We start from the raw sequence: 27,112 nt of genomic DNA, 5'->3' as shown, positions 1-27,112 counted from the left end.
CTTTTCAATTGTATGTTACTCTAAATGTATACTATTCCTTTTCAATTGTATGTTACTCTAAATGTTGTTGTTATCTCTTTTGTTCTATAGCCCTGATGAAGACCCGAAACGTCGGCATAAAATAAATAAATATGGTTTTGTTTATTTATGTTGTTCTTTGCTGACCACACCCCCCGACAAACGCCTCCAAAAATAAGTTTTACTTATTTGGGTATGATTACTGTCCGCACCCTTGACAGTCTGGTATAATGCTTACACTATACATTTTCTTCCAATACTGCTTATGTTTCTAATGATGTAAAGGTAGTTGACCGTAGATATATAATAGAAGAAGATGGTCGGGGGGTGTGGTCAACAGAAAAAAACACAAATAAACAAACAAATTATTTATTTGTGCCAACGTTTCAACCTGATTTTCAGGTCTTCATCAGGGCTATAAAAACAAAAGGACAGCAACCACCATTCAGAGAGAAAAAAATATTATAAAAATAAATAAATAAATAATAGACTAAAAATTTGGAAGTATACATAATAATGGAATGAAAATATAAATTATTTGATTAATAACTATGGAAAAAGACAGTAGTAGATTGATAACATATTATTTATATACATATAAATGTGAGTAATAAATAAATGATACAGTGTATAAGAATGTTATATTGATGAATAACATTAAAAACTTTTTAATTATATAGATGGGTATAAAGAATTAGTTAAATTAATAAAGGATTGTAAGTAAAAAAACAATATTGTAAAAGGAAAGAACAAGGGATAAGAAGAAATACATGGAGAATAGGGAATGAAGAAAGTAAGAAATATGAAAGTAAGGTTATAGGAAGATAATTGGTATGAGATAATAATTACTTATGTTTCTGTATGGTCTGTTATCTTATTATTTTCTTTTAATGCCGTATTTCCTTTTATTCATTATGGTTGTTTTCTTATTTTTTGTTCTTAGTCTATTAAAAGCCTGAAATTATGTCCCAAATTTTTGTACTAATAATATAAGTTTTAATTATTTCTGTTCTTCTGGTTTCACCCTCAGTTATCTTTTCCTCATATAACAATGATGGCCCAATAACTTAAGGCATCATTATAAATTTCTAATAAAAATCTATCATAATCTAACAATATGAAAAGATTGCTAATTAATTATTAGGTGCATCCTATATTAAAGTATGTCACCTATGAATAAATGATTCAAATTTTTAAGAGATGAAAATATTTTTACTAGATTATATTAATGAAAAATTAACTTAAAAAAAAAAAATCACAAAATGATAACTAAGTAAATAAAAGGAATAAAATTCTGTGTGTTTTATTATTTTCAATGACTCCTTTTAATATGTTAAATTATACTGATTTTGCTTTATATATTGTTCAATTGGGCGCCATTTTTTAACATTACTATTCTTTATAATACTCATTATTAGAAAAATACTGTTATCACTTTAATTGAGTATTTATTATTTTGATTTCAGGAAGGAATCGATGAGGACATTGAACTAAATAACTATGAGACTAATAATAAGAGTTCCGCAGAACAAACCAACAATAAAGGTCAATTACAAGGACAGATGTCTGTGGAAGAAACTCCTCACCAACAGGCTCAACCTCCTGCACAAAACGGGAACCTTCATCGTTCCAGGGTGAGATATTGAGATTTTTATTGTATGGAGATGTACATGATTGTTATCTCTTTCTTTTTCGTTTATTTAAAAATTATCAATATAAACATATTACAAATAATATAAACAAAGCCTCTCAGTGAATATACCTGTATTACTGATTTATTTACTCAACTGCTTAAGGTAGAGGAGTTAGGTTACAGCAAAAACAAAAAAAAGGTTTAGTGGTTTATCTTAATTTTTTAATTTATTTTGGATTTCACCCGAGTCTATTTAACAATTATTGAATAAAAATAATTGGTATCAAGCTCCAAACACCTTTTATCATGTTAACTGAACTAGAACCTTCTTCAGGAGGAGAGGAGTTGCCAACATTAAAACATTGTAATTCTAAAATTACGACAAAGGTTAATAATTTCATAAAATATCACAAACTTCAAAGATAAATAAATAAAATAAAATAAACATTATCATATATAAATTTCCGTTAATCGTTCGAATTTAAAAATAGTACTACTAAAAGGTTTCATTGATTTGATGAATACCAAGCCGGTACATGAGAAATGCTACTTATAATTATTTACTTGAAATACTTATTGTTTCAAAAAAAATATTGAGGTCTTTAGGATCTGTTTTAAAATTTACAACACTATAGAAGTTTTCTGGAATATATAGTTATCATCTTCCTCATTATTCTGTTACGCGGGATTACATGTTTCAGTTTTAATAAACCTCTCAGAGAATATAGTCGTGTTACTGATCTTACTTCCTCAACTGCTTAGGAGGTAGAGGAGTAAGGTTAGAGCAAAAAAAAAAAAGATGTGGTTTCTCTTAACTTTTAAATTTATTTTGTTGCCACCCGAGTCTATTAAAGTTGTTTTTAAACAATTTAGTTCTGTCCTCATAGTTTCTAATTATTGAGGCTAGTACATACCGGGACTTTAAATTCTAAGAATCGATTATTTTGCATTCTGTATAATCCCGAGTGTTACAGGTCTGTGTCTTTTGTGTCCTGACCTGATATGGATTTACTGACCCATGTCTCCAATGTGGATATAAATCAGAACAAATAAGCATTATAGTCTTATCTTTTTGGAGAATGTGTAATAGGTAACATGAATTACTTAAATATAGCTTTCTCAGAAATTTTAAGTAACATGATTCATTCATACAATTCTTCTCTTGCCAGGAGTTAATGTCCCCAAGAGGAGTAAAAAGGCAGTTATCTCACCCCAATTTTTGATTACTTTAATGAAAACTATGTATGATTGCTACTCAAAATTGTGAGTCTGCCAAGTTTAGGCAGGGGGAATAAACAATGGTGGCTGTTTCAAAGTGATAAAAAAAAACAACTAATTTTTCATTCGGAGCTCTGTCTCAAAAAGTAGGAACAACACAAGAAAACCTTAGAGAACGTCATTTAAAGAAGATTTAATTTGCTAAAATAAGAGCCCTGGTAGAGTTATTTACATTAAACAGTTTTCGAGATATAGCTTTTTAAAAAGCAACATTTCATAAAAATATTGTATGGGACGTACTGATAGTAAGAAAAACTTACTAAACCATATGTATTGATAAAATATGTATTGATTTTTATGGAAATTATTTTGACTAGATATATGTTGTTGAAGTTAAGATCAGGCATATCTCTCTGTTATATGAAAAAAAGTTTTTAGTAGTAATCTCCATGTAATATTTTATTTCACATATGATTACCGTTGCTATGACCAAACACACATGACAACAATAATTTACATTTATTCTGACTGTAACACACAAATAATGATATAGTCTACTTTGAATTGATTAATTTAGAATAATATTAGCTTTTAATTCAACAGATAAAGAAAAATAATAAGAAATAACACTAGCTGACTAGGTTAGGAAGGTTTTTTTTTTCAGTGCCTCCTATAATTCATAACAACTGTGTAATATTTCATTTTATATATAAGGTGGAATAATAAAAATGGGTTTTTAAACAATGAGTTTAACTGATAAAGAAGGCATTTTGTGTGAATTGTAAATTAATTACGATTATTTTTTATAATAGTAAAATACTGGGAGTACTCCCTAGTTTTCAATAAATAGAAAAATTCTGCATTTTTTTTTTTCTATAAATCTAAAAAGTTTTAAAATATATTTAATATTGTTTAGTTTAATTATTATTAACACAAACTACAATGATCCTCTTTTATACTCAAATTTTTATTTTAAAAACCTCCCAACATTTCTTGGGCCTAGGCCATTTTCAAGGAAACAACCTTAATTATCAAATTATCATAATTCATTAAATTGTCTTTTTTTCAGGCTAATAGTCCATGTCTTAAACAAACCACATAATTTCAATATAAAACAATTTTTGTAGTAAAGTTTTGTATTGAAATTATGTGGTTTATATAAGACATAGGCAATTAGCCTGCAAAAAATACAATTTAATTAATTATGACAATTCAATGATTAAGAAATTTCTCCTTGAAAATGGTCTAAGGGCCGAAACGTTGGAAGTTTTTTAAAATAAAAAGTTGAGAGTAAAAGTGGATCATTGAAATTTATGTTACTAATAATATAAACCACTCTCAGTTAACAAATTAAATCAATAATTTATAAAATAGTTGTATTATTGTTATATTCAGAAATTAAAATTTCTTATATAACGTACTTTTAAAGGATAAATATAAAAATAAACTAATAATATAATAAAAAAAAATGAAGGCCTTATAGATAGATATATTATTTCATTATTATAATTAATCAATGACTCATCAATGTTTTACCATGACGATAATCACATGGTATTTTGTTTATGCTAATGACATTAAGAATGGAATTGAAATATTTATTTTGGGCAGTCAAATTTAAGGTATTTCACCTGTATTTTTTAATATAAAATCTAAACCTTATGTGATACATAATTAATTAAAAAAATTATTACGTCGGTCAAGTTCCAGTTATATTAAAATAATAAAAAAAAAGAAATAATGAAGTGAAGTTAAGTGAAAAACCCAAAATCATCTGGGTTATATTTTTTAACAAAAGAATTTTTCATTGCCATTCTATTCACTGCAAGAAGATTTTAAATAAAATCAATTGGTAATTAATTACATGATATTTAGGAGAAGGGCCCAGTTTAAAGGTAACGAAATAAGCGAAGTAATAAATAATTACTCGTTATTATTTGTTGTGTTCATTTTTAAGTTTAAGTATCTGTTGATAATCCTAATGGCATTGGAATCCCCCGAGCCCAGCTGTCTGTTTTCTTTCTGCATCGTTTCGTTATTACAGGTAATAGCAGGGAGCAACAGTACGATGGTGGTAATCAGGTGGACTTACATCAGTTTATTGTGGACACCCTTAATCGCAATCATAAGGACCGAATGCTTCTTCTCAAGATAGAAAATGAGCTTGTCAATCTCGCAAATGACCCCAAGTATGTTTCAAGCTGTATATTTATTTTATTTTATTTTTTTTTTTTTTGAGAATTTAAAATTATATATGTTATTTGGTCTATTCAAATTTAACATTTTGAATTGAATCGTATTGTAATTTTTTAAAATTACAATTTTTGTCATTCAAATACTTTCAAAAAAGGGCTACTCCATTATTTTACAGTTATATTGTAAAGTGTTTCGAGTACAATGTGGATGTAGTGCAGATAAAATTATGTTTCCGGTATTAATATATTCTGTGATCACCAAAGATTTTAAAAATTCTATGATTTTATTAAGTAATCTCCATTGATAGTAGGTGAAATATATAATTTTTGAGGATAATTGTTATGAAAATAAATAATTATTCTACTTTGAGATCAAAATACAATTATTTATTAATAATGTACATCTAAATAGGAATTTGAATAAAGTTAAGAATGTTTTAACCCATTAGTGCAGGAATTATAATTGTTTAGAATTATTGCCTACATTTGCATTTAAAATTATATTAAAAAATGAAATTTCGGTCTCAAGTTTGTTGGTTTAGTAAATTTTGCCCATTACCATGTGGCGATACTCGGAGCATACATTGCTATTACTTGTTTTTGAAAATTTTCTTTGTCTAATGGTAAAACATATTTATTTTAATTTATTATCGCAACTTATTTTATTTTGGAAAAAGGTATATATTTTTAGTGATGAGAGTTAGTGATTGTTCCGCATCATGCCGTTTTCCAATTTCAGGTGCTTTTTAAATATTAAGTTAAAATTAAATCTGTACCGCTACAACCTATGAAGGGTCAGGTGTTCAGTACTTTGTAAATAAGTACTGTTACTAGGCCAACGGTTGTGCAAGGAGGTGATTTGGTCAGAATCATGTTTGACCACCAGATTTTTACCCAATTAAGGAAGCTGGGTGGACCCCAGGAGGGCTCCAGAACTCACCGTGGAGGAATTGACTCTCGGCTACAGTGTAACAGAAAACAATTTTCTGCCCAACTGGATTCGAACTTGGGAGATCCTTTGAGTTAGTAGCCATGGGCCTTACCCAGCTGCTACCCGCACTCCCTTTTTAAATATTGCTCGATTTAACTATCTTATAGTCTCCTCTTCCCATTTTAAGCTAATATTTCAAAAGTGATATAGGACCATCGCTCCTTGGGGGTCTTAGAGGGGCGGGTCCAGGTTTTTTTTTGTGTTATGATCTCTTGTGAGATTGTGACATGTCGTATATTGACCAACCTACTTGCTATAATTTTCTGTTTAAAAAGTCAGATAAGTAAGGCCACCGTGGTGGGTTTCATGCCATTTTCCAATTTCAGGCGCTTTTTAAATATTGCTCAATTTAATTGTCTTGAAGTCTCCTCTTCCCGTTTTAAGCTAATATTTCAAAAGTGATATTAACACTACGATATGTTAATGTACATGTTTGCAACCCTGTAGAGAGCACAAAATCTAACCGTTCAGAAAAGAGCATTTAGTAATACATTCAAAAGTTGTCGAGCAAGCAACTATACTTATTGTCCAGAAAGATAAGCAGTACTGGGATCTTTGATAAAAAGTTAACAAAAACAGGTTTAACATAAATGTACGAAACAAATAAGTAGATTGATATTAAGTTAATAGGGAGGTTATCAAATTGTGTTTGAGGTTGAAAACTATGATGCATTCTACATTTATTTCTAAACCACAATTGTGATACCTTATCGTGAAATAAGGTGCTTATGGGTTAAAGTTTTTATGATTTAAATTGTGACTAATATATTGTGGATAATTTTTACAGATACTGAGATAAATCCGTTTTTATCGTGCTATGGGGATCACTTTTATTAAACTTAAAATGTTTCATTTGTTTGATCTGATAAGTTTTGTTAAGTGTTACTCTTATCGAGGTCTTAGGTTTTTGCCTGTTATATATGGGTATTTTATTAAACAATATCGGCGATTATAATAATAATTTTTGATTTATGTTCTGTTCTATCTCTTTAGAGTACAAAATATATTTTTTTATTATTATTAATTTATCTCAAAGTTAAATAATTTGTTTTGCAGAAGGACAATGCATAAATTTGCCCAGATGTCCTCATACCAGAGGATGCTGGTGCACAGGGTAGCAGCATATTTTAGTATGGAACACAATGTCGACACGTCGGGTGTTGCTGTCATTGTTAACACAACTAAATCCACTCGCATACCTGATACCAGATTCAGGGATTTCGTGAGGTAAGTTCATTTCTTAATATATTAAATGTTATGTAGTTTTAAATATAATTCTTATATAAATTATCTAATTCTTATTTTAAACTAGTTTGGGTTTTAATCACCTAAGGTTTTAATCACCTAACCAGTCTAAGATTTTAATCACCTTCGTTCTTTTCATTTTAAGAATTATTTTTTCATAACCATTGTAACCCTGCTTATCTCATACACCTAGAGCTTTTTTATTAGAATGTGTTTTATCAATGTGGGTGCTCCTGTCCTAGTGATTCAGTTTCTTAAATTGTAAGTTGATTTGATTGTTTCAGTATGCTTTAGCCAGCAAAGTACAAAGAGGTTGAAATTATGAACTAATTTAAGGTTTAAATTGTTTTATTTTTTCTATAATTGATTTATATTCTAGGTTTTAACTTTTAATTTATAAATATATTAATTAAACAACATTTTTGTTAAAGGGATGATTTACTCCTACCCGAAGAGCCACGAAGATCAATCTTAAAGAGGGATTCCTCTTCATTTGATGAAACTGGATCATACAAGGTATTGACTCATGTTGATTATTTATTCATAATATTGGTACATAATAATAAATTTTGTAAAAAAAAAAAAAAGTTAAATTATTTTGTTATATTTATTGTTACAAGATTTATACAAGAAATACCTGGTGTCTATTCGAAATGAAAATGTAATCAGAAAACGCAAAGTTGTTCTATGGGGATAACAATCTTATTATATTAATTATTTTATTTTATTTTTTTTCTATCATTCACTCTCTTTTTTTAATAAGGTTGGCATTGACATAATTGAATGTTAGGTAGCATTCCTGTGTTTCAGTGTGGCGAAAGAATGCTCGGAGGAGACTCTAGACGGAGCAAGAGCTTCGAAGAACGCGAAGAGGAATATGAGAAGGCAAGGAGACGGATATTCAACCGGGACCACTCTGTTAGTCGATGAGCAAATATCGAACAAGCCAACCTTATCCTGCGCCATATTATTTCCTTTTGATCTCACCCATCCCTTCATCATTTCCTTGATAATTCTCCCTTGATGAAACACTCCAGGTTTATTATGGATTATGTTTGTTGTATAGTTGCGCTATTATTATTAAAAAAAAAATAATTTAATTTCATTTCTTTAAATTTAAACCATTTATTTTCGAAAACTTTTACTTATACTATTTAAAACTTAATTTTGAACTGATTTATAAACCTGAAGTTTTTTTTTTTTATCTTTTTACGTTTTCTAAAATGGATTATTTATTCCTGAGTTGGCGCCTCTTTATTATCATGAATCCATTCTATAAACCAAGTATTTTTTAATTGAAATTTACTGATTATAGTTATTTAATTTCGATCATTAGTTAATATATTTTCCTTAAAAAATGTCCCTACGAAACTTTGCGTTTTCACCAGTTATTTATTTAAATGCAAGGTCTGGTTTTCAAAAGCTGTATGGCCCTGGTTGACTTTTATTTTTAGTTATTTTTTGTTTTTAATTTAAATATTTAAAGATTTATAATGTATCATCAATCTCTTATTATATCTTTGGAATATAAGATAACTAGTTGATGAGTTGTGACAATATTAAATTATTATGCTCCTAAAGTTGAAGCAAAGAAAGGAATGCATGAAGCATTGTTTAATATCATAATTGTCTTCAGAATATATATATATATATATATATATATAAAAAAAAAAAAAAAATCAGCTAAGTTGAAAAACTACCTAATTTATATTGACATCGTCCATTTTATTTTTTAAATAAAAACTATGTATAAGCACTATAAGAAATTGAAATTTTGTTAGAGCGCTTTAAGTTTTTTATATAAATGTTAAATTTAGAAATTACAAGACGAAAAAATACATATGTCAGTATAGCTCCTCTCACCGTTTCTATTGGATACATGGTTAGGTGTATTTCAAAATCATTTATCTTTTAAGAATGACATTTATCCCACGAGCTGTTTTTAATTTATATTTTTCTGAAAATCTAGAAAAACGTATTTGTGCCCGAGTAAGCAAAATTAAAAGTATTCGATGAAATTTAATAATATTTTTTCGATGATACTCTTGAAATATAGGTGATATAAATATTTTTGCTCATGCTTAATCGAAATCGAGGGGATAGAATTTGATAAAATTTATTATGGGATTTCGTCTGGCTACAAACCCATGCAATCTACGAAAATTTCCAATAAGGTGTTAATATTTGGCCGTAGATTGATATGAGGAGAAGATGATTGGGGGTGCGGTCAGCAAAGATATACAAATAAACTTTTAACTTATTTATTTATGTTGATGTTTCAAACCTGAATTTCAAGCCTTCATCGGGGCTGAAAAACGAAACGGGCTAAAAACCTTAATTCAGGAAAACATCGAAATAAAAAGAAAATAATAACAAACAAACTTGGAACTATACACAATATATTGAGAAAATAGTAGTTGATAGTTTATATAAAATAAATGATTAAAAACAGACTTATTTATTTACTTTAATACTGTCTATTTCTTAATAATTTTTTTTTTATCATTTATTCTATATAATTCTTATCTCTGCAATATTATATTTTATCTTATATCAGTAATAACTACTATATACTCATTATGTATATAGTAGAAATTATTTCCGTATTTCCAAGTTTGTTAGTTATTATTTTATTTTTATTTTTCTCTTAATTAAGGCTTTATCTCGTTTTGTTTTTGAGCCCTGATAAAGGTCTAAATTCAGGTTGATTTGAGTGCAAAAATTTTGTGTACTGTTCATATGAATGCAATTCTTCATTACCTTTAGTAGTAAGGAAGAAAAATATTAGATCTACAAGTCAGTAAGTTCTGTCCCTTCTTAAAATAAAACAAAATAATATATTTTTCATTACCAGAATAATATAATTGCCATAAATTATATTATATTTATTATGACTTCACGCCAGGGTGATAACTAACCATCGTTATCTAATTTTCCAATCGGAAATGGAAAGCATATCTTTCGGTGGTTATTTCCATTGCATTAGGAAGGGGAGAAAATTTTTATTTTGAATTCTATATTTGTAATGAAGTAATGCAGAGTTTAAAGAAATATAATTTTTGTTACATTATAATTTTTTTTCTCTTGTTTCGTAATGATATGATGAAGGTTTTTTCTTTGATTGAGTATTTGTTGTAGTCAAACTTAAAAAAAAAACTGTTATTTTTATTCTTGCTACTTACTCCATATAGTTTGTTTTTTTTTACTACGAAAACTATTTTTTATTTCTTTCATTGCTTTTGGGAACCAATCATGACTGACATTTTGTCTTTTTTTTTCTGTGTCTGATGTGAACTAGTTTCATACAAATTAACTACTTTCCTTTATGTAAACTCCCTTTATTATGTAAATAAAAAATGAAGTATAATGAATAGGAATTCATTACTACGTCCCACAATCTTGCACGCCCATTTTATTCGCTGCAAGTCTGTAACTTGATTTATATTTACCGGGTACAGTTCCCGCAATTCAGCATTGTGTAGCCTTCTAAATTCATCTGTTAACTTATTCTTTTTCGATCCGGATATTTTACGAAATACTTTATTTTAAAAAACCTCAAGGCTCTGTTCTTCCCTTAGTATGAGAGACCACATTTTGCATTCATAAAGAACGGTGGAAAGGATATTAGTTTTGTAAATTATAACTTTTATATTTTTTGGACAGAAAGCGTGAGCTAAGCAATTCTCAGATTGGAATAATAACAAGTATTTCCCGCAGTTCTCTTTAGTCTTGTTTTATATCTTCATAAATTTCGTGTTTTTTTTTTTCAAGTTCCTAGGAAGAAAATATAACCACCTATTAAAAAATTAATTCCTTCAATTTATTTCATAAACCAGTTGCATCTTCACTTTTTATATTATTACGGCAGCATGGCATTTTTTTTAAAAATATTTATAGCGACAAGAATTATAATCAGTAATTTTTTCTCAACACTTTTTATCAATTAACGACAGCTTGAATAAAGTTCAATTACAGCCCATAACTCATGACTGCTAAAGATGAGAAATTTAATGAAAAATTCAAGCGATTCAACCGAAAATAAAACTTCCTTATCAGAGAGTGAGACAATATTTTGTTGTGCAGACCTGGTTGCATGACTAAAGAAGGTGCTAGCTGCTGGGAATTAGCCATTCCCCCATCTCTCTCTGACAAAATTGGTCGTCAGAGAATTTTTTTTTTTTTACAAATGGAATATTCAAATAGTACAGACTCCGAGTAGCTCATCACGATCTTTATTCATTTAATTAAAAATAAATTGGCTTAACGGTCGAATTATATAGCCTGTTATTATTTCATTAAATTAGCTATGGCTGATGGAATTACGGTAGTGATAAAGCACTTATTTAATCCAAAACTATAAAGTCTTAAGTATATTTTAACTTATCTCATTCTGAGACATTTGCACCCACAAGTCATACAAGAGACATTAGTACCAAAAATAACTAGTTTAATTACTTGAAAATAATTAGTAAATCATGTTTAATGACATTCCCTTATATAGGTTATGATCCTCTCATAATCATAAAAATGAGGGAAACATAAATTTATATTAATAATACTGATAATGGTTCTGGTGGGTAAAACTCTAGTCTCTTAGTGGTTTCTTTTGCCTGTCCGACCGTCACCGTAGTGGGAGTGTCACGATTTACTTATTGGGGCCGCTGAGAAATAAATATTGACTCCCTAGGTAGGAATCAAACCCACAACGTTCTGAACCGAACACTCTAGGACCCACTCTCTGTATTTATCATTAAATTTTTCCTAATAGACTGACAATTTTTAAAAATAAAAACAATACTACAGAACACTTTATGGTTCTATCAATTAAAATGAGAATAAAAATTTACCTAGTAAAAATGAAAGTAGAGATTACATCTTACAAAACTACTACTTGCCCATCAGTTCTCTATTCTGGCCAGCTAATTCTCTGAGATAAAAGTAGATTACAAATGTCGAAAACAGTGAAAAATATATCCATTATATTTATTTTCTCCAGCGACCATTCTTGTTGAAAATATGCCAGAATTTAAAAATCTGAGAAAATTGCATATGATCTCTGTATATTTCTTTTAGAATTTTTAATTTGTAAGAATAATAGTTCAAACTCTTCTTTCTAAATAATATGACAATTTAAAAAGTTAATAAGATACTAAAAGTGTAAACTTTTTTTTCCCATTTACTTATATAAGGAATATATAGTAAGAGGAAGTATTAGGATTGTGCAAAATTTCAAATTTTAGTTGTCGATGGAAATACATGTTTTGAGGTCCTCTGAGTCCAATTAATCAAATATCACAGGATGATTCGTATGTATGTAGCTTAGGTCAAAAACGAAATCCTATAAAACCGAAATGGATATATATCTGGGATGCTATAGCAACATTTCCAATAAAATCGACAGGCCAGGAGTACCTCTTCTTAAATTTTTTTCTAATTTCTTAAAAAAGGCTATATCAAATGATTTTGATTCAACTTGGTATATCAATGTACATACAAGTGATCGTTAATATCGGCTAGGTCTTATCCTCATTAAAATAGTATAACAGAAATTAATTGTGGAATTTCATACAAAAAAAAAAAATCATTCTCTAAAGAACCTTTACATTTTATTAATATGAAATAATCAACCTTCTCCTATTGTTAGCAGTAATATAAGATGGATAACTATAAACTATGAAAGAATTTCATAATTAACTTAAAGAGATAAGAGGAAAAATATTTTTCAAGATCGAAAACCCATTTCTGGAAATAAGAGGAGTAGTATAGATATATAGCTTGAACCATTGGAAAGAAAAATATTTTAGAAAGAAATATATTAAGTAAATAAAGTCATCGGAGATAAAAGGAAATAACAAAAAAAGCTTCACTGTTAGCAAATCTTCTTTTAACAGGAGTTATATAAAAAAGAGATATAAATAGTCTGGGTGGAGGTCAATAATAGTAAATAATAGATAAAACTATTTATTAACTTAAATAGTTTTTTCTACTATTTTTACCTTTATCCATGGCCATCTGGACTATCTTCCTACAATACCAAATATAGATAGATATTATTTATTATTTTACTACTTGGTACTGGTACTGGTATTTGGTGGGGTCCGGCAAGTGGGCCTAGTGGTCCTTTTTGCCAACCCCTGACGGCTACCTGGGTTGCTGCCACGTACTGACCAAGGTGGGAGTGTCAAGATTCATTCTTCCGGTCTGCCGAAAAATGAATGTTTTAACTGTCCCTGGTGGGAATCGAACCCACAACGTTCCGAACTGAGCACACTGGAACCTGTGCCACACGGCTGTCACGTCCCTTATTTTACTACTTTGTGAATAGATATTAACTGGATTTGATTAAACAATTGAATAGTTAATTATAACTAGTTACAGGCAGTTTTAAAAAATTAGAAATGATTTTTGTAAAATTAAAAAAAAAAATAATATTCCCACAACTTTTAAATTAGTTCATTTCTACTGATTCAGTCATTACTCAGCAGATGTCAGTCTGGTATGAAGAATGCAGAATATGTTTTTCAGTTTCACCAGATGTTTTAAGAAAAGCCCATATCCTAATTGTAGACTATCTCTGGAGATAACTACAAATCTGCCGAGTGATGCCTGAGTCAGTAGTAATTAAACTAATTTAAAAGTTGTGAGAATGTTTTTTTTTTTTAATCTTTAATCGTTATATTTGGTATTTTTTAAAAATACCTAGCATTCCTTTAAATACAAGAGGTGAAATATTCACAATGAGAAAGAAAAATAAATTATAGTTCTTAATTACTGGTATACCAGCAAATGTGAGCATACTTTCCTGGTCATTTATACATTCGACAATGTGATTCCTACACCCTGAATCCAGTATTCTTTCTTCCACTGATTTCTGTGTGTGGGGGTTCAAAAATAAAATTGCCCAGATTGCCAAAAATAAACTTGCCAGTATTACATAAAAAAAAAAAAAGCAATAAATAAGTTAGTATTTAGTTAGTTAACAAAATAATTTGTAAATAACATCATGAATCCCAAAACAAAAAATGCATCTATAGGTTATGCAAATTAATAAAAAAAATTGAAAAAAATATAAAACAGAACTTAAAATAAAATATTTCTAAAAGGTATTATTTAAAAAGAAAATTTTAGTGAAAAAAAAATTAAATATCCTGAAATTAACATAAAAGAAAAAAGGTATTGAACTCAGTGTCTCGTCTTCACTGAATAATCATGTAATTTAAGTAAAGTGTCCCACTGTGGGGCTGAACACTTAACATTTACTTAAGTCTCTGGAATGTAAACTATGACTGTTTCTAACGGACTAGTATTTAGCTGTAATACTCGCATTGTATGTGGATTTAATTCCTATGATGTATTCGATACATAGATATAAGCAACATATATTATGTGTATCGGTACATAAATATATATACATTGGTTTATAACAAAAAATATATTTTTTCCTTCTTTAGTACAGTGACTACAACCCTGTGTTATTCTCTTCTGATTTCTTATATGTAGATATCTGAGATAATCCGTTATGAATTCTTAGGAATTTTATTGCTGCAGCTTAAAATAAATAATCTTGAATAATTAATTCGTCAATTTTATTCCTGATATTCTCACTTCCGGGTTGTAATAACTTTAAAGCATAAGCTTCTTTGATATTTAGCCAACTTTTTTTTTTTCAGGGCTTGTTTCTTAAACCTGAACTATCAGCGTAACATTTGATCATCTTAGAGGACCTCTATAAGGTCTATCAGAATGATAGTCATCATTTAAAATCTTGACTGACGAATCACTAAAACCCCATATACTATCAGTCGTACTGATGCTTACTTGTTAATAAGATATCAAACAGTAACGATCTTGTGCAATACCTCGTTCCATTTATAATATTAGAGAGCTTGTTTGTCCATTATATTGGCATTTGAATGCTAGATGATTTTTCAATTTTGAATGATTAAGATTTCAAAATCTTCGCAGTAATACATTAGTTTTACCCTTATACGATCAGTTTGAACGCCCATCTTTGATTTTACTGTCATTCTGCCTCACCCCTTTTGCAAACTAACGCTTTTCAACAGCTGACACAAATACTAGTTTTTGTTTTTTTTACAAATTTATATTATTTAATTATTTTTATTTTTTTCTTAAAATTTAAGGAACATAAACAGTTTAATATTGTCACGACAATGTTTAAAACAATTTTCTTAATGAATAATGCAAAACCTCAGTTGAAAATTACTCTTTTGTCATAAGTCCTCTATCAGTAGTCATATAAAGTATTTTGAAAAATTGATTGCCACCAAATTTAGTAATTCTTTTTCTAAGATCTCAGTTTTTCATGTTGAAATAATTAGCCAATGTTATAATTTTATTGTTTTTGAATGTTTATGATTTTCAAAAACCATAAAATAAAATTGTATTATTTTATTTTAATGTTCAAGTTTCTGTTTTTTGTTTTTTTTTATTTACTTACTTTATTTTATTTTTTCAAATTTTCAGATTGAAGGGGAGATAGATTGTATTGATGATTTCCAGTGGGAAAATGATGAAAATGGAGTTTTTACCAACGACTGTGACCAAAATAATCAGAACCAAAGGTACTATTAAAAATGTTTGTATTTATTTTTAAAAATATCTGGATGATATATAATATATTTAAAAAATATCTGATTGATTTGTGATCATTATCTCTGTTTAAAATATGTATACCCTTAATGGTCTCTAATGTAATAAAAATAAGTACTGTTCATTATTAGGCAATGCTTTATTATTTCATTAATTTATTTCGTGTGTACTTAACAAACAGTAAAATTGAAAGATTGTTGATTGACCATGTGTTGTAAATGAAAAGAAGATAGTTTCGGTGGGGTCAAAAGAACTCAAATAGTAGTTAAACTATTAGTTGTGGGTCAATGTTTCGTTCCACTTTGCAGGGCTTCATCATGGCTAAAAAAAGATAAAAACCACTAAAATAACAAAAAAAAAAAAAAAAAACAAGAGAAAAGATAACATGAGATAAAATTAAACCCTATGATATGGCTAAAAATGATTTAAAATATGTGAAAATTTATTTTAAAAATGAACAAAGTAAATGAAAATGACATGTGCTGTGTGGCGGCAGTGGGGGTTCAAAAGTGAACTTACCAATACTACCGGCCAGTATTAAATAAAAAACAAAACAAAATAGTATCAAATAAGTCTTTATTTAATTAGTTAACAAAGAAAAAAAAAGTCCCAAATAACAGCATGTATGCCGAAATAAAAGATGCATCTCTAGGTTATGTAACTTAATAAAATGAATTGAAATAAAACAAAATGCTTCTTATAGATATCATTAAGAAGATAAAAAAAATAAAAATAATTAATCTACTACAAAAAAAAAGTTTATATGGTGGAGTCTTGAACTCACGATATTTTTTCCTTGAAGTTCTTGTCGAGCTCTGCGTCTCATCTTCGTTAATTCAGTGATTATATTAAAATGTCCCACTGTGGGCTGAGCACTTACTCGTCTCGTTGAAGGCTCTTCGACGAACTCAAAACGGTGAGGAGTTGGTCTCTCCCCACCGGGGACTTAGTCCCGAGAACTCACTATAACAACTTGGTCCCTGACACACTGTATAGGATTAAGCCGTAGTACTCGCACTGTGCGCGGACTTAATTCCTAAACTGTATTCAATAGATAGATATAAACAACATTTATTGTGTGTATCGGCACGTAAATATATATGAGTATATATTTACGTATATGAGTATGTTTATAACAACCAATAAAAAAAAATATATTTTCTCTTTCCTTAGTATGGTGGCCACAACATGTAGCGAACAGTATAAATAAACATAATGAGGTGTAGATAGTTGACCGTAGATTAATGCTTGGAGACGTTTGTCGGGGGGGTGCGGTCAGCAAAGAACAACATAAATAAACGAAACCATATTTATTTATTTTATGCCGACGTTTCGACCTGAGTTTCAGGTCTTCATCAACTGTCTTCCAGTTACAACCTGCCTTCTACGCCACAACCCCTGATGAAGACCTGAAACTCAGGTCGAAACGTCGGGATAAAATAAATAAATATGGTTTCGTTTATTTATGTTGTTCTTTGCTGACCGCACCCCCCGACAAACTTCTCCAAGCATAAATAAACATAGATTGAAAAAGGTATTAGATAATTAATGAAAACAGAAATAATAACTAACAAAAAAGTAGATGATAAAGAAATATAAAAATACAGTACACACTAAAAAACAGGAAAATAATTAACAAATTGGTACACCCACTTTTCTGAATAAAGGAAAGTCAGAAAATGAACAAGGTTAAGAAGTGGGAGAATTTAGTAGTTAACAGATGTGTTACATTTGAACTTACTCTGCTACATTATGCTAGTTGTTTAAAAAGCCTGATAAAGCTCTGGAAAGTGGGGTGAAACATTGCCTCCCATTAAATAGTTTTATTACTATTAGAGTTTTTTTAACCACACTCGGACCATCTTCCTTTTATAAACGGTAAATTGTTTTGATGAAAAGGTGCATAGGGAAGATGAACAGATCCTATGTATTTTGAAAAGTAAAACTTCATATGTTAAATTTTACTTAATTGTTCATTTATGAGGTTCATTATTGATACCAAAAAAATAAAAACAAATAAGGTTATTTTATCTAGGTTGTATGCAACGTCTTTAATAAAGTTATAGAGGCAGTGTTGTACTCTTTTTTAATTAATATAAATTTACTAATATGTCATTGTGTTTGTATATTTGATCTGTAAAATCCAAAGAGAATTATCAAAAGTTGACTAAAAAAATAATTTTATTTTTTATTACAATTTTAGATTTACTTTTTTATGAGAAATATTTGATTAGATTACAGGCAAAATTATTTCACCATAATTTTAATTTATTAACAAAATGTCAGACTGTTAATTATAAATCAAATTATAAGTCAGGTTTTAAATTAAAAGAGGTTATCACCCTGTTGGTTTATTCCATTAAAAATAAAATAAATTAGTACAAAATATTCTATTAACCTTAATCACAGATTAAATTACACAGAAGATAATAATTATTATTATCGGAATTTATGTTTAGAAATGGGAGACTACTGAAAGTAGAATCTTATGAGAGTGGAGATACTCTTCGAGCCAATTCTTTGCGCCTCTCTGTGTCGAAATCTCATAGTTTCAACGGCTACGAGTCACAGCAGCAACCGCAGCACCATTCGCCGTCGACTAGAGTTCTCACTAAACAAGGTATTATTAAATAAAACTTAAATATTATATTGTCTTTCTCTGCCCCTTCTTTTATATAATAATACCCCATATGATTTATTTTTTAATCAGCATTTTGTTACTCTTATCAATAAATACCTTTCAAATACTTAAACTTAATAAGCATTTGTTTTATATATATACCAAAAATAAGTTAAATTCTTTCAATTTCATAACTCTGAATAGATTTATCAGTAGTTTTACAAAGTGCTTTTTGGTTTAATAATGAAGATGTTTTATATAACCTCTGAGATCTTGAAATTTTAGTAAAAATTAAATTTTCAGATTCTGGAAGCAGTATGTCTTCACGCATTTCCCCATCAAGTTCTGGTTATAAATCTCAAAGATCTGATGCTACCCTCAGTGCGACTCCGTCTCCTACTGCCACACCCAATCTTCACACTCAAGTGAGTATGGTAAAGTTTTGTTATACATTACAACTGTAATGCCTAATAAATCAATATTGTCGACTTTTTATATATTTTTATGAAACTATATACTTAAAAACCTGAATACTTCTGAAATAGCCTCTTGAGTTTACTAAATAAAACTTATTTCATGTTTTACTGAATATGGAACGATATGATTTTTTTTTTTAAACTAAATTTTTTTATCCTAATTAAGTAACTTTATATCAGTGGTTCCCAGCCAGTAGTCTGCGAGAGCCTTGTTATATGCCGGCAACATATATTATGTTACTATTTATTGTGAGAACTAGTTTATTAATTATCTATCCTGATGTTTGAGTTAGCTAACCAAGGTCTTAACAGGTAAATGCTCAATAAAAGTGCCTTTAACAAATTTAATTTTCAAATTTTGGATTAAATGTATTTAATGATCTATACCATATACAATTAAAAACAAAATTCATAAAAATACAGTGTAATATCGGTGATCCGAACTGGTGTTAAAAAAAAAAAAAACCTTTTTTAACTTCCTAGTATACTGGCAAGTTACTGTAATTACCATGAAAAAACAGCTTCAATATCGGGTAATCTAATTCCTCTGGAAGTGTTCATAATATATTTTGTTGGCATTAAAAACACATGATATCTATTGTATAAATCATTTGATTTTGTAAAACTAATTTAATTAATAGTAGAAATATGTATAACACAAATTTTGTTGGTTAACTAAATTTGTTTATCACATTTTAAATAAACCCTTGAAAGAGCATTTTATTTTTACTTTTTTTCACTTATAAATGAGCAATCTTATGATGAGGTGTAGATAGTTGACCATAGATTAATAAGTGGAAAAGATAGTCAGGGGGTGCCGTCAGCAAATAAACCAAAAATTATTTATTCGTGCCGTTTTGACCTGAGCTTAAGGTCTTTATCAGCGAGCTTGTTGCAGAGATTCTGGCTAGACGGAACCACTTCAGAACTTGAGTTTAGCCAGACTCTGCCGCAAGATACCTGATGAAGACCAAACATAGAGTATAAATACTTTAGTGAGATGTTTATAACGTATGGACTGAAGTAAAAAAGGCATCTATGAACAAAATTACTTCATGTGCCTAGAACTAAAAATATTATATGAAATTCTGGTCAAAATGTTGATACTAATAAGTTTTAACTGATTTGTTTTCACTGACTGCACTGCCAATTATTTTCTCATATAAAATTTAAAACATTTTCAGGAGGGGGCCCCCCTTTGCTTTTTGAGTAGGGAGTTTTAGGCTTTATGGTTCGCAGACTTTTATGTATTGGGAACTACTGCTCTACATAATACATTTTATATTTTACATATCTTTTTATTAAAAGACATTATATTAATAATTATTTAAGATTTTTTCATAAAGTATATGAATAAGTACATATGTAATTGCATAATAATTTGATTGAAATGAATTTAGTTCTTTTTGATTAAATGGTAAGGATAGATAAAGAAATGCTCTATTATTTGACACCTTATGTTTATCTATGAAGGGCTTATTGACAAAATATTGATATGCCAACCAAAAAAAAAAAATTTAAGGCCACTATTTTTATTGAACGATTCATTTGTATTATTACCTTGAATGAGTAATTTTGTTTTACTTATTCTACCTGCTGTTAAATGGCCAAAGACAGATAAAAAGGAACTATTTATTTACAAACATCCTTACAAAGTTTGTTATGCAATTGGTGCGGACTAGTTGTCATCGCAGAGCACTACGTGTGCTCTTTCACCCGAGCCGGAGGCTGTTGTGTGGGCAGTGAGTGACCTATCTTCAGTACCTCCTGGTTCAGTACTCATCCATCCACAGGTAACTGAGCATGTTGCCTCATAACCTTTGTCTGCCCCTCTCTCCCAGAAAAACCTTATGACTGGTTAATTTTTTTTTTTTTTTTTTATATATTATAAATAAAATTTTATTTGTACATATCTCATTTTGTCTATCAGTTGTAATGATTGAAATTCCTGACTAATTTCTAATTTTTACACAAGTTTTTTATAATTTTTTTTACTTGCAATGTTGAATCTATATAGTTTAATATATATAAATTTTTATACATTTTATTTGCACTTAAAGCTACATTTTTCTTTTTATTCAAAACATTTGTATTTTAACATTAATTAATCTCTTAGAATGTAATACATTAAACCATTTAATATTACAATACTAATTTAAATAGACAAAAATTGTTATATATTTATATATGTATATATATAATGTATGTTTACATATAATAATAACAATAATAAAGGCTTAGTGAAGCCAAAGGTTCGATGCCAATACCACCAATTGTTCTTTACACACATCTATCCAGAGACCCAAATCTAATTATTCAGTTTTAACGCAATCCTCCCATCTACATTTCAGTCTACTCCTCAGACGTTTACCCATCAGTTCAGTGTTTATGAACATTTTAGGGATCCATTCGTTACGATCTTCCACAACCATCTTTGGTTGGCAATACTATAACCTGAATTATATTAACTGGATACAGGTCAGCGTTGTGTGGGGCTGTTCGTGGCTCAGGTGGTGGAGGTGTAGGTCTTTGCCACCTGGGAACTTTGGTGGTGCCGGTTCAAATCCAGCCTGGGGTGTTGACCTTATTTCATTGCTGTGGCGGTCTCATGTGATGAAAGCTTGACCCCCAACCACGGTTGGAACAGGTTGGTTACATCTAGATAACCCCCCAACCCATATGGCAGGAAGACTTGTCATGGTCAGAAGGGGGTCATACAAAAATAAGTTGAGCATTGTGTAGCCTTCTGAATTCTCCCATTAATTCATATTTTTACGTTCTGAATATTTTAGGTAATACTTTATCTTCAAAAACCTTAAGGTGCTGTTCTTCCTTCAGTGTAAGAGGCCACGTTTCACATCCGCAAAGAACAGTGAGAAGGATAATATTTTATATATTTCAACTTATAAGATTTTGGATAGAAGGTGGGACCGAAGCTGTTTCGAAATTGTAAAATAACGGGCATTTCCCACCTTTGACTTAGCATTTTTATTCTCTCATCAATTTAATTTTTCTAATTATCGTAGAGGCTTAATATTTAAACTTCTTCTACATTCTACAACCTGTTCGAATTTTTTTTTTTTTTAATGTATATATTTTTAATATCAATTATATACATACATTTTTATACATATATTTATTACTTTCCATATCTATAATAATTAATTTTAATTTATTTGTTTATTGGACAACCCCCATACAGATTTAGCCTGTGAAACACATTAAATAAATAATCAACTGTAGTAATTTTACAGAAATGATGAGTTAAAGACTGTTTATATAAACTAATAACAAACAATATATCCAAGATGGGCTATCTACATTAATTAGAATAAAACAAAAAAACGTCACTTCATATTTAATAATATTAAAAAAACTATACTTCCTATTGGGACGATAGGTATCCAGCTCTAAGCAAAAGGTTTTTGTGTTACATATATAAAAAAGGGTTTAAGATCCAATCTTGAGGGTACAGATAGAAATCCATTTAACTGATTTTTGTTAATATTGCTTAATTTCGGCACGTACCGGGGGTTTGCTTCTCATGATATGTGGGGCAATTTGTCAAAAAATGGAAACTATCCTCCAGTTCCAATGTATTTCCTTCTATATCTATATCACTGAAATAGATAAATCAATGCTTTTGACTCATTCAGTTTTCCAAATTGGCAGGTTTAAAATAGCAGTTGTTTTATTTATAGGGTGAAAATGTTTGTAAAATATGTATATTTTATGATTTATATGTTTGTACTTTGGCTTGAATAAATGAGTTGTATTGGTTTGTGCTTGAGTACTTTATGATGTTTCGCAAATTTGATCAAATATGCCAGGATTATATAGATTTGACATTTCAAAATATTTATGTAAGTTTGCTAATACATTTTCTGTGTCACGCTTTGACACTCTTCAAATTCATATATTTTCTTGGATTCATATGTTTGTAACATAACAGTTACCTTCCTCCACTCATGTCTTCAATCGTATTGATATATTTAGTATAATAATTTGTTACAAATATTTATTTACATACATGTTATGCTTTAAAGAAGAGCCTAGTATTTTATACGCATGATAAAAAATTGTTTAGATACTAATTTTTTTATTTAAATTTAAAAAACAGCTTTCAATATTGCTTTTTGCATGTGTTTAATACTGAGTTACACAACCATAGAATATAATGGATATCAAATATGACATTATAAAGAACCATATTTTGTATCCTTTTAATTTTTTATTTATGTTGTAAGTTTTCAGTTATTTAATATTAATATTAATATTTAATAATCTCTTATATTTCATTAGAATTAGCTAATAATGTAGAAGGTATCATAAAATTTTGTAATTAAATTATCTGGTGCGAAAATATGGTAAGCCATATAATTTAAATTTTTAAATAGAGTAGTTTTGAAAATTTCTACAATTCTTGGTTAATATCCTGTAACATAATAGATAAATATGTTAGAATTATAGTGTTACAAAACGAACACAATAAATAGGTTTATAAAAATACAAAATTTCATTTTGCACTAAAAATAATTTCCTTAAAATTACGAATTTTTTCATTCTTGTTACAACCCATTCAGTTATATTACAATATAATGATAATGAATAGAATATTGATCTATATAACAGCGTATGGGAAAAAATACTATACGTTAGGCTCTTAAAATTAAAACTTCAAATATTCTTTATGTATCTATTAGATTATTTTGACTAATTTTTATCCATTTTCAAACCTAATTGCTACAATCATAAATTAAAACATTGTCAACAATCTTAAATTATTTTTAAAAATATAACTTTTTTTTTTCATTTTAATGACCTTTTTATAAAAAAAAATTTCTATCACTGTAATTAAAAACAAACAAAACACTAATATTGTATATTAAAATTGATACCCATCTTATGAAAACATGATTTTATCAAATATAGGAGACTGTAACTTATATATACCTTGTATATGTACTGTAACTTATATACGTACTACAGCATTAGCTTCCACAGCTACTAATTATTAAATGATTATTTTCTTAATTGTACATGTATATATTTTTTTTGTAGTTTTTAATTTTATGTTGTACTTTTGCAGAGTGGTCAGCCATATACTAACCCTGATGGCAGCATCTACCATTACGATCCTAGCAACCCTCCTCGTATGATTGCCGACAATAACTCAGGCGCTCAAGTGACAAATACTCCTCAAGGCTCTCAGTCACCAGCGAAACATGGTGAGTGGAAGAAGAGAGGTAGAGGAGGGAAGGGTGCTAACAATAATAGGAGGCGAAACAATAGCATGCTGAGAAGTGGGAGCATTATCAATAATAACGATATTATCCTCCATGCCGCTAACAATAATGGAAATATTACTAATTTTACTAATGTTTTTAATAACGAAGGTTCCGAATGCTTACCCGACTATTCTGGTACTGCCATCATCATACCTCAGGTATATTACGATCCGTTGTTCATTCCGGCGACGACCTATGTGGAACCTCCTTCTCAAATCCCAATCGAGGCTTTGGTATACTCTTTCGAAAACTCAGGCACTACTTATTTCTATACATCTCCTAACCATCCTCCTCCTGTGGGCGAACCAGTTGATTATTACAACTGGCCCCCTCTCGACTTGTACAAAGATGATATTGCTTCGACTATGTCCTTGCCTGAGTCGCAGATGTTTGACAGGCTCTACTGAGCCGAGGGCTCCTGGATTATCGAAAAGAACGTTTTCAAAAGAAATAGTATAAACCTTTTACCGGTGGATAAAAATTGGCACGCTAAATTGTGATTGTTTTAGTCTTTTATTTTTCTTTTCTTCATTTGTCTTTTTTTTTCTCTCTCTTTCTTTATAATTGCATTGATTCAACCACTCTTAAACAACTCTTTTTGTAACATGATATACTAAACATATTCTACTTTTTACCATCTTAAAATTTATAAACTGAATAAATTTATTGTTTCCTTAAGTTTGTTTATTTTATTGTTAGTTGATATTAACAATTTATTTATGGGGCCTGATCATAGTTTCATAAGATATTTAATTTTCATTCTAAAGTGCTTCATTTTATCAATTAGTTTGGCAGAGCTGCAGACATCTAACAAATTGTGCTGTTTAAGAGATTACTCAAATGAGAAAAAAAAAAAACTCAATTTGCGGGAACCAACACATGCCTTTTAACTTACACTTTCCTATATATGAAATATGTAGCAAGGTGAAGTATTGCAATTATGGAAAATTTTGTATTCCAATTTTTGACAGGAATACACGCTTTGAGGTCCTCTTAGTAAAAAATTACCTAGTCTTGCAAAATGGTCTGTGTGTCTGTATGTATGTGGTCAGCCTAGCTCAAAAATGAAAAGTTTTATTAAACTGAAATTACATATCTAAGGCAGGAATATTTCTGGAATGCGATATTAACTTTTGATAAAATTTACCGATCGGAAATGCCACTTTTTAGAATCGACTTTTCACTTTTTTTTTTTTAGATCTTTAATTTCTCTTAATTTTATTAATTGATTAATATTTAATGAACACTGGTCTTTAATTTTAGCTAGGTCTCATTCTGATTGAAATAGTTAGACATTAATTCCGAATTTCCAAACTGGCTTACTATAAAATACTTTCAATTTTGTTTGTTTGAAATCATTAACCATTTTAACCTTTTTACTAGACATTAAAAATAAAAAAAATATCAACAGTGAAAAAATTTAGGAAATGTATTTATTTGAAAATACATTTCTAGAAAGAATAGTTGTACTGATAGAGATATCACATACCATTGGAGAGCCAAATATTTTAGCAAAAATAATATTAAATATATAAAGTTGTAGATGATACTGATGAATGATGAAAATCTCATAAATAAAAGGTGTGTTACAACTGTTGGGGACTATAGGGCTTATGCGTAATTTCGCCACTTGATAATGTTTACTTGTCACCATAGTTATTAAATAACTAACTTTTTTAATTTCAATTAACCTATATTTTTATTCTTGAAGAAGTTTATCGGGGGGTGCGGTCAGCAAAGAACAAAACATAAATAAACAAAACAATATTTATTTATTTTATGCCGACGTTTCGACCTGAGTTTCAGGTCTTCATCAGGGATAGTGGCGTGTAAAGGGGACGGGAAGCAACTAACTGACAGATGTAGTAATAGATTACTACATCTATATTTTTATTGTTTCAGTTGAGAGGATTATTAAATTTAAATGTACTTTACTAGAAACTATTGTGATCGGAGTCAGTCAATTCGTCAACTGAACGGCTCATTTGGAAAATATTATTAGTTAACACAGTATTCCTATTTAATAATTATTTTCTTCTAAGCAAACTAACTATTTATTCAAAATTAAAATTGAAAAAAATCTGGGTTAAAACTTATTAAATCAGGGGTAAACTCTAAATTCAAATTTTTTGCAAAATTCAATTTAGAAGTATATATTTTGTTTCTTTAAAATATGTTTAAAAAGAATTTAATGATTTCCATATTGCAACATTATTTAATGTGTTACGAATTTTGTTTAACTGTTTAGAATAAAAAAACCATTAGCAAGAATGGTACTGAATTTATAGTCACTAATAACAAAATTGTAACAAGTTTTTTGTAAAAAAAAAAATTTATAATTCAAGTACAAAAAGTTGTGTAATAATTTTTATATTAATTTCTTGAAAAATCAATTGAGACATTGCCGATAAAAAGGAGATAAATGCCAGAATTCCCGGCAAGTATTTTCCCCCCCTGACAACGTAGAACCCCGGTTGACCAGAGTACTGCCGTTCCTGTTTTACGTGGTTAATCCTTGAGGTATATCCAAGAAATGCATTTCATATTTTAACAAAAATGTAGAATAACACTCTTAATATAAAGTATGTTGTATTTGTAAACACATTATATTATTTTTTTTTTAAATATAAAAACCGGTAGAGTACAGTGTGAAAATTAGAATGACCGAAATGTAATATTTTGTAAAGCCAGTATTGCCGCAGTGAATAATATAAAAATATCTTACTAATTAATTAAAAAACACTATCCAAATTATAGTCTCAAAACATTTATTTCATTTACACGTCCAACGTTTCGGCCAATTCGGCCATCTTCA

General features: G+C 29.0%; 1 protein-coding gene across 13 annotated transcripts in view; it reads left to right on the top strand.

Annotated features, from left to right (window-relative positions):
* The window catches only part of enc (encore), a 130,659-nt gene that overhangs the window by 62,507 nt on the left and 41,040 nt on the right, over positions 1 to 27,112 (top strand). For 8 of the 13 annotated variants that reach the window (XM_067052800.1, XM_067052796.1, XM_067052798.1 and 5 more), the window contains 9 exons: positions 4,914 to 5,058; positions 7,112 to 7,282; positions 7,732 to 7,816; positions 8,111 to 8,218; positions 15,788 to 15,885; positions 18,373 to 18,533; positions 18,837 to 18,958; positions 20,692 to 20,802; positions 24,099 to 24,237. In XM_067052800.1, the coding sequence (XP_066908901.1) occupies positions 4,914 to 5,058; positions 7,112 to 7,282; positions 7,732 to 7,816; positions 8,111 to 8,218; positions 15,788 to 15,885; positions 18,373 to 18,533; positions 18,837 to 18,958; positions 20,692 to 20,802; positions 24,099 to 24,237 (1,140 nt within the window). Of the gene's footprint in view, positions 1 to 4,476; positions 4,765 to 4,913; positions 5,059 to 7,111; positions 7,283 to 7,731; positions 7,817 to 8,110; positions 8,219 to 15,787; positions 15,886 to 18,372; positions 18,534 to 18,836; positions 18,959 to 20,691; positions 20,803 to 24,098; positions 24,238 to 27,112 lie in introns of those variants that run through there. The other 5 variants (XM_067052802.1, XM_067052804.1, XM_014417890.3 and 2 more) reach the window with 4 other exon arrangements.

Source organism: Halyomorpha halys, unplaced genomic scaffold (assembly GCF_000696795.3).
Source record: "Halyomorpha halys isolate HHAL.00 unplaced genomic scaffold, Hhal_1.1 Scaffold171.1, whole genome shotgun sequence".
Lineage (NCBI taxonomy): Eukaryota > Metazoa > Arthropoda > Insecta > Hemiptera > Pentatomidae > Halyomorpha > Halyomorpha halys.
This window is presented reverse-complemented; position numbering and strand designations above follow the sequence as displayed.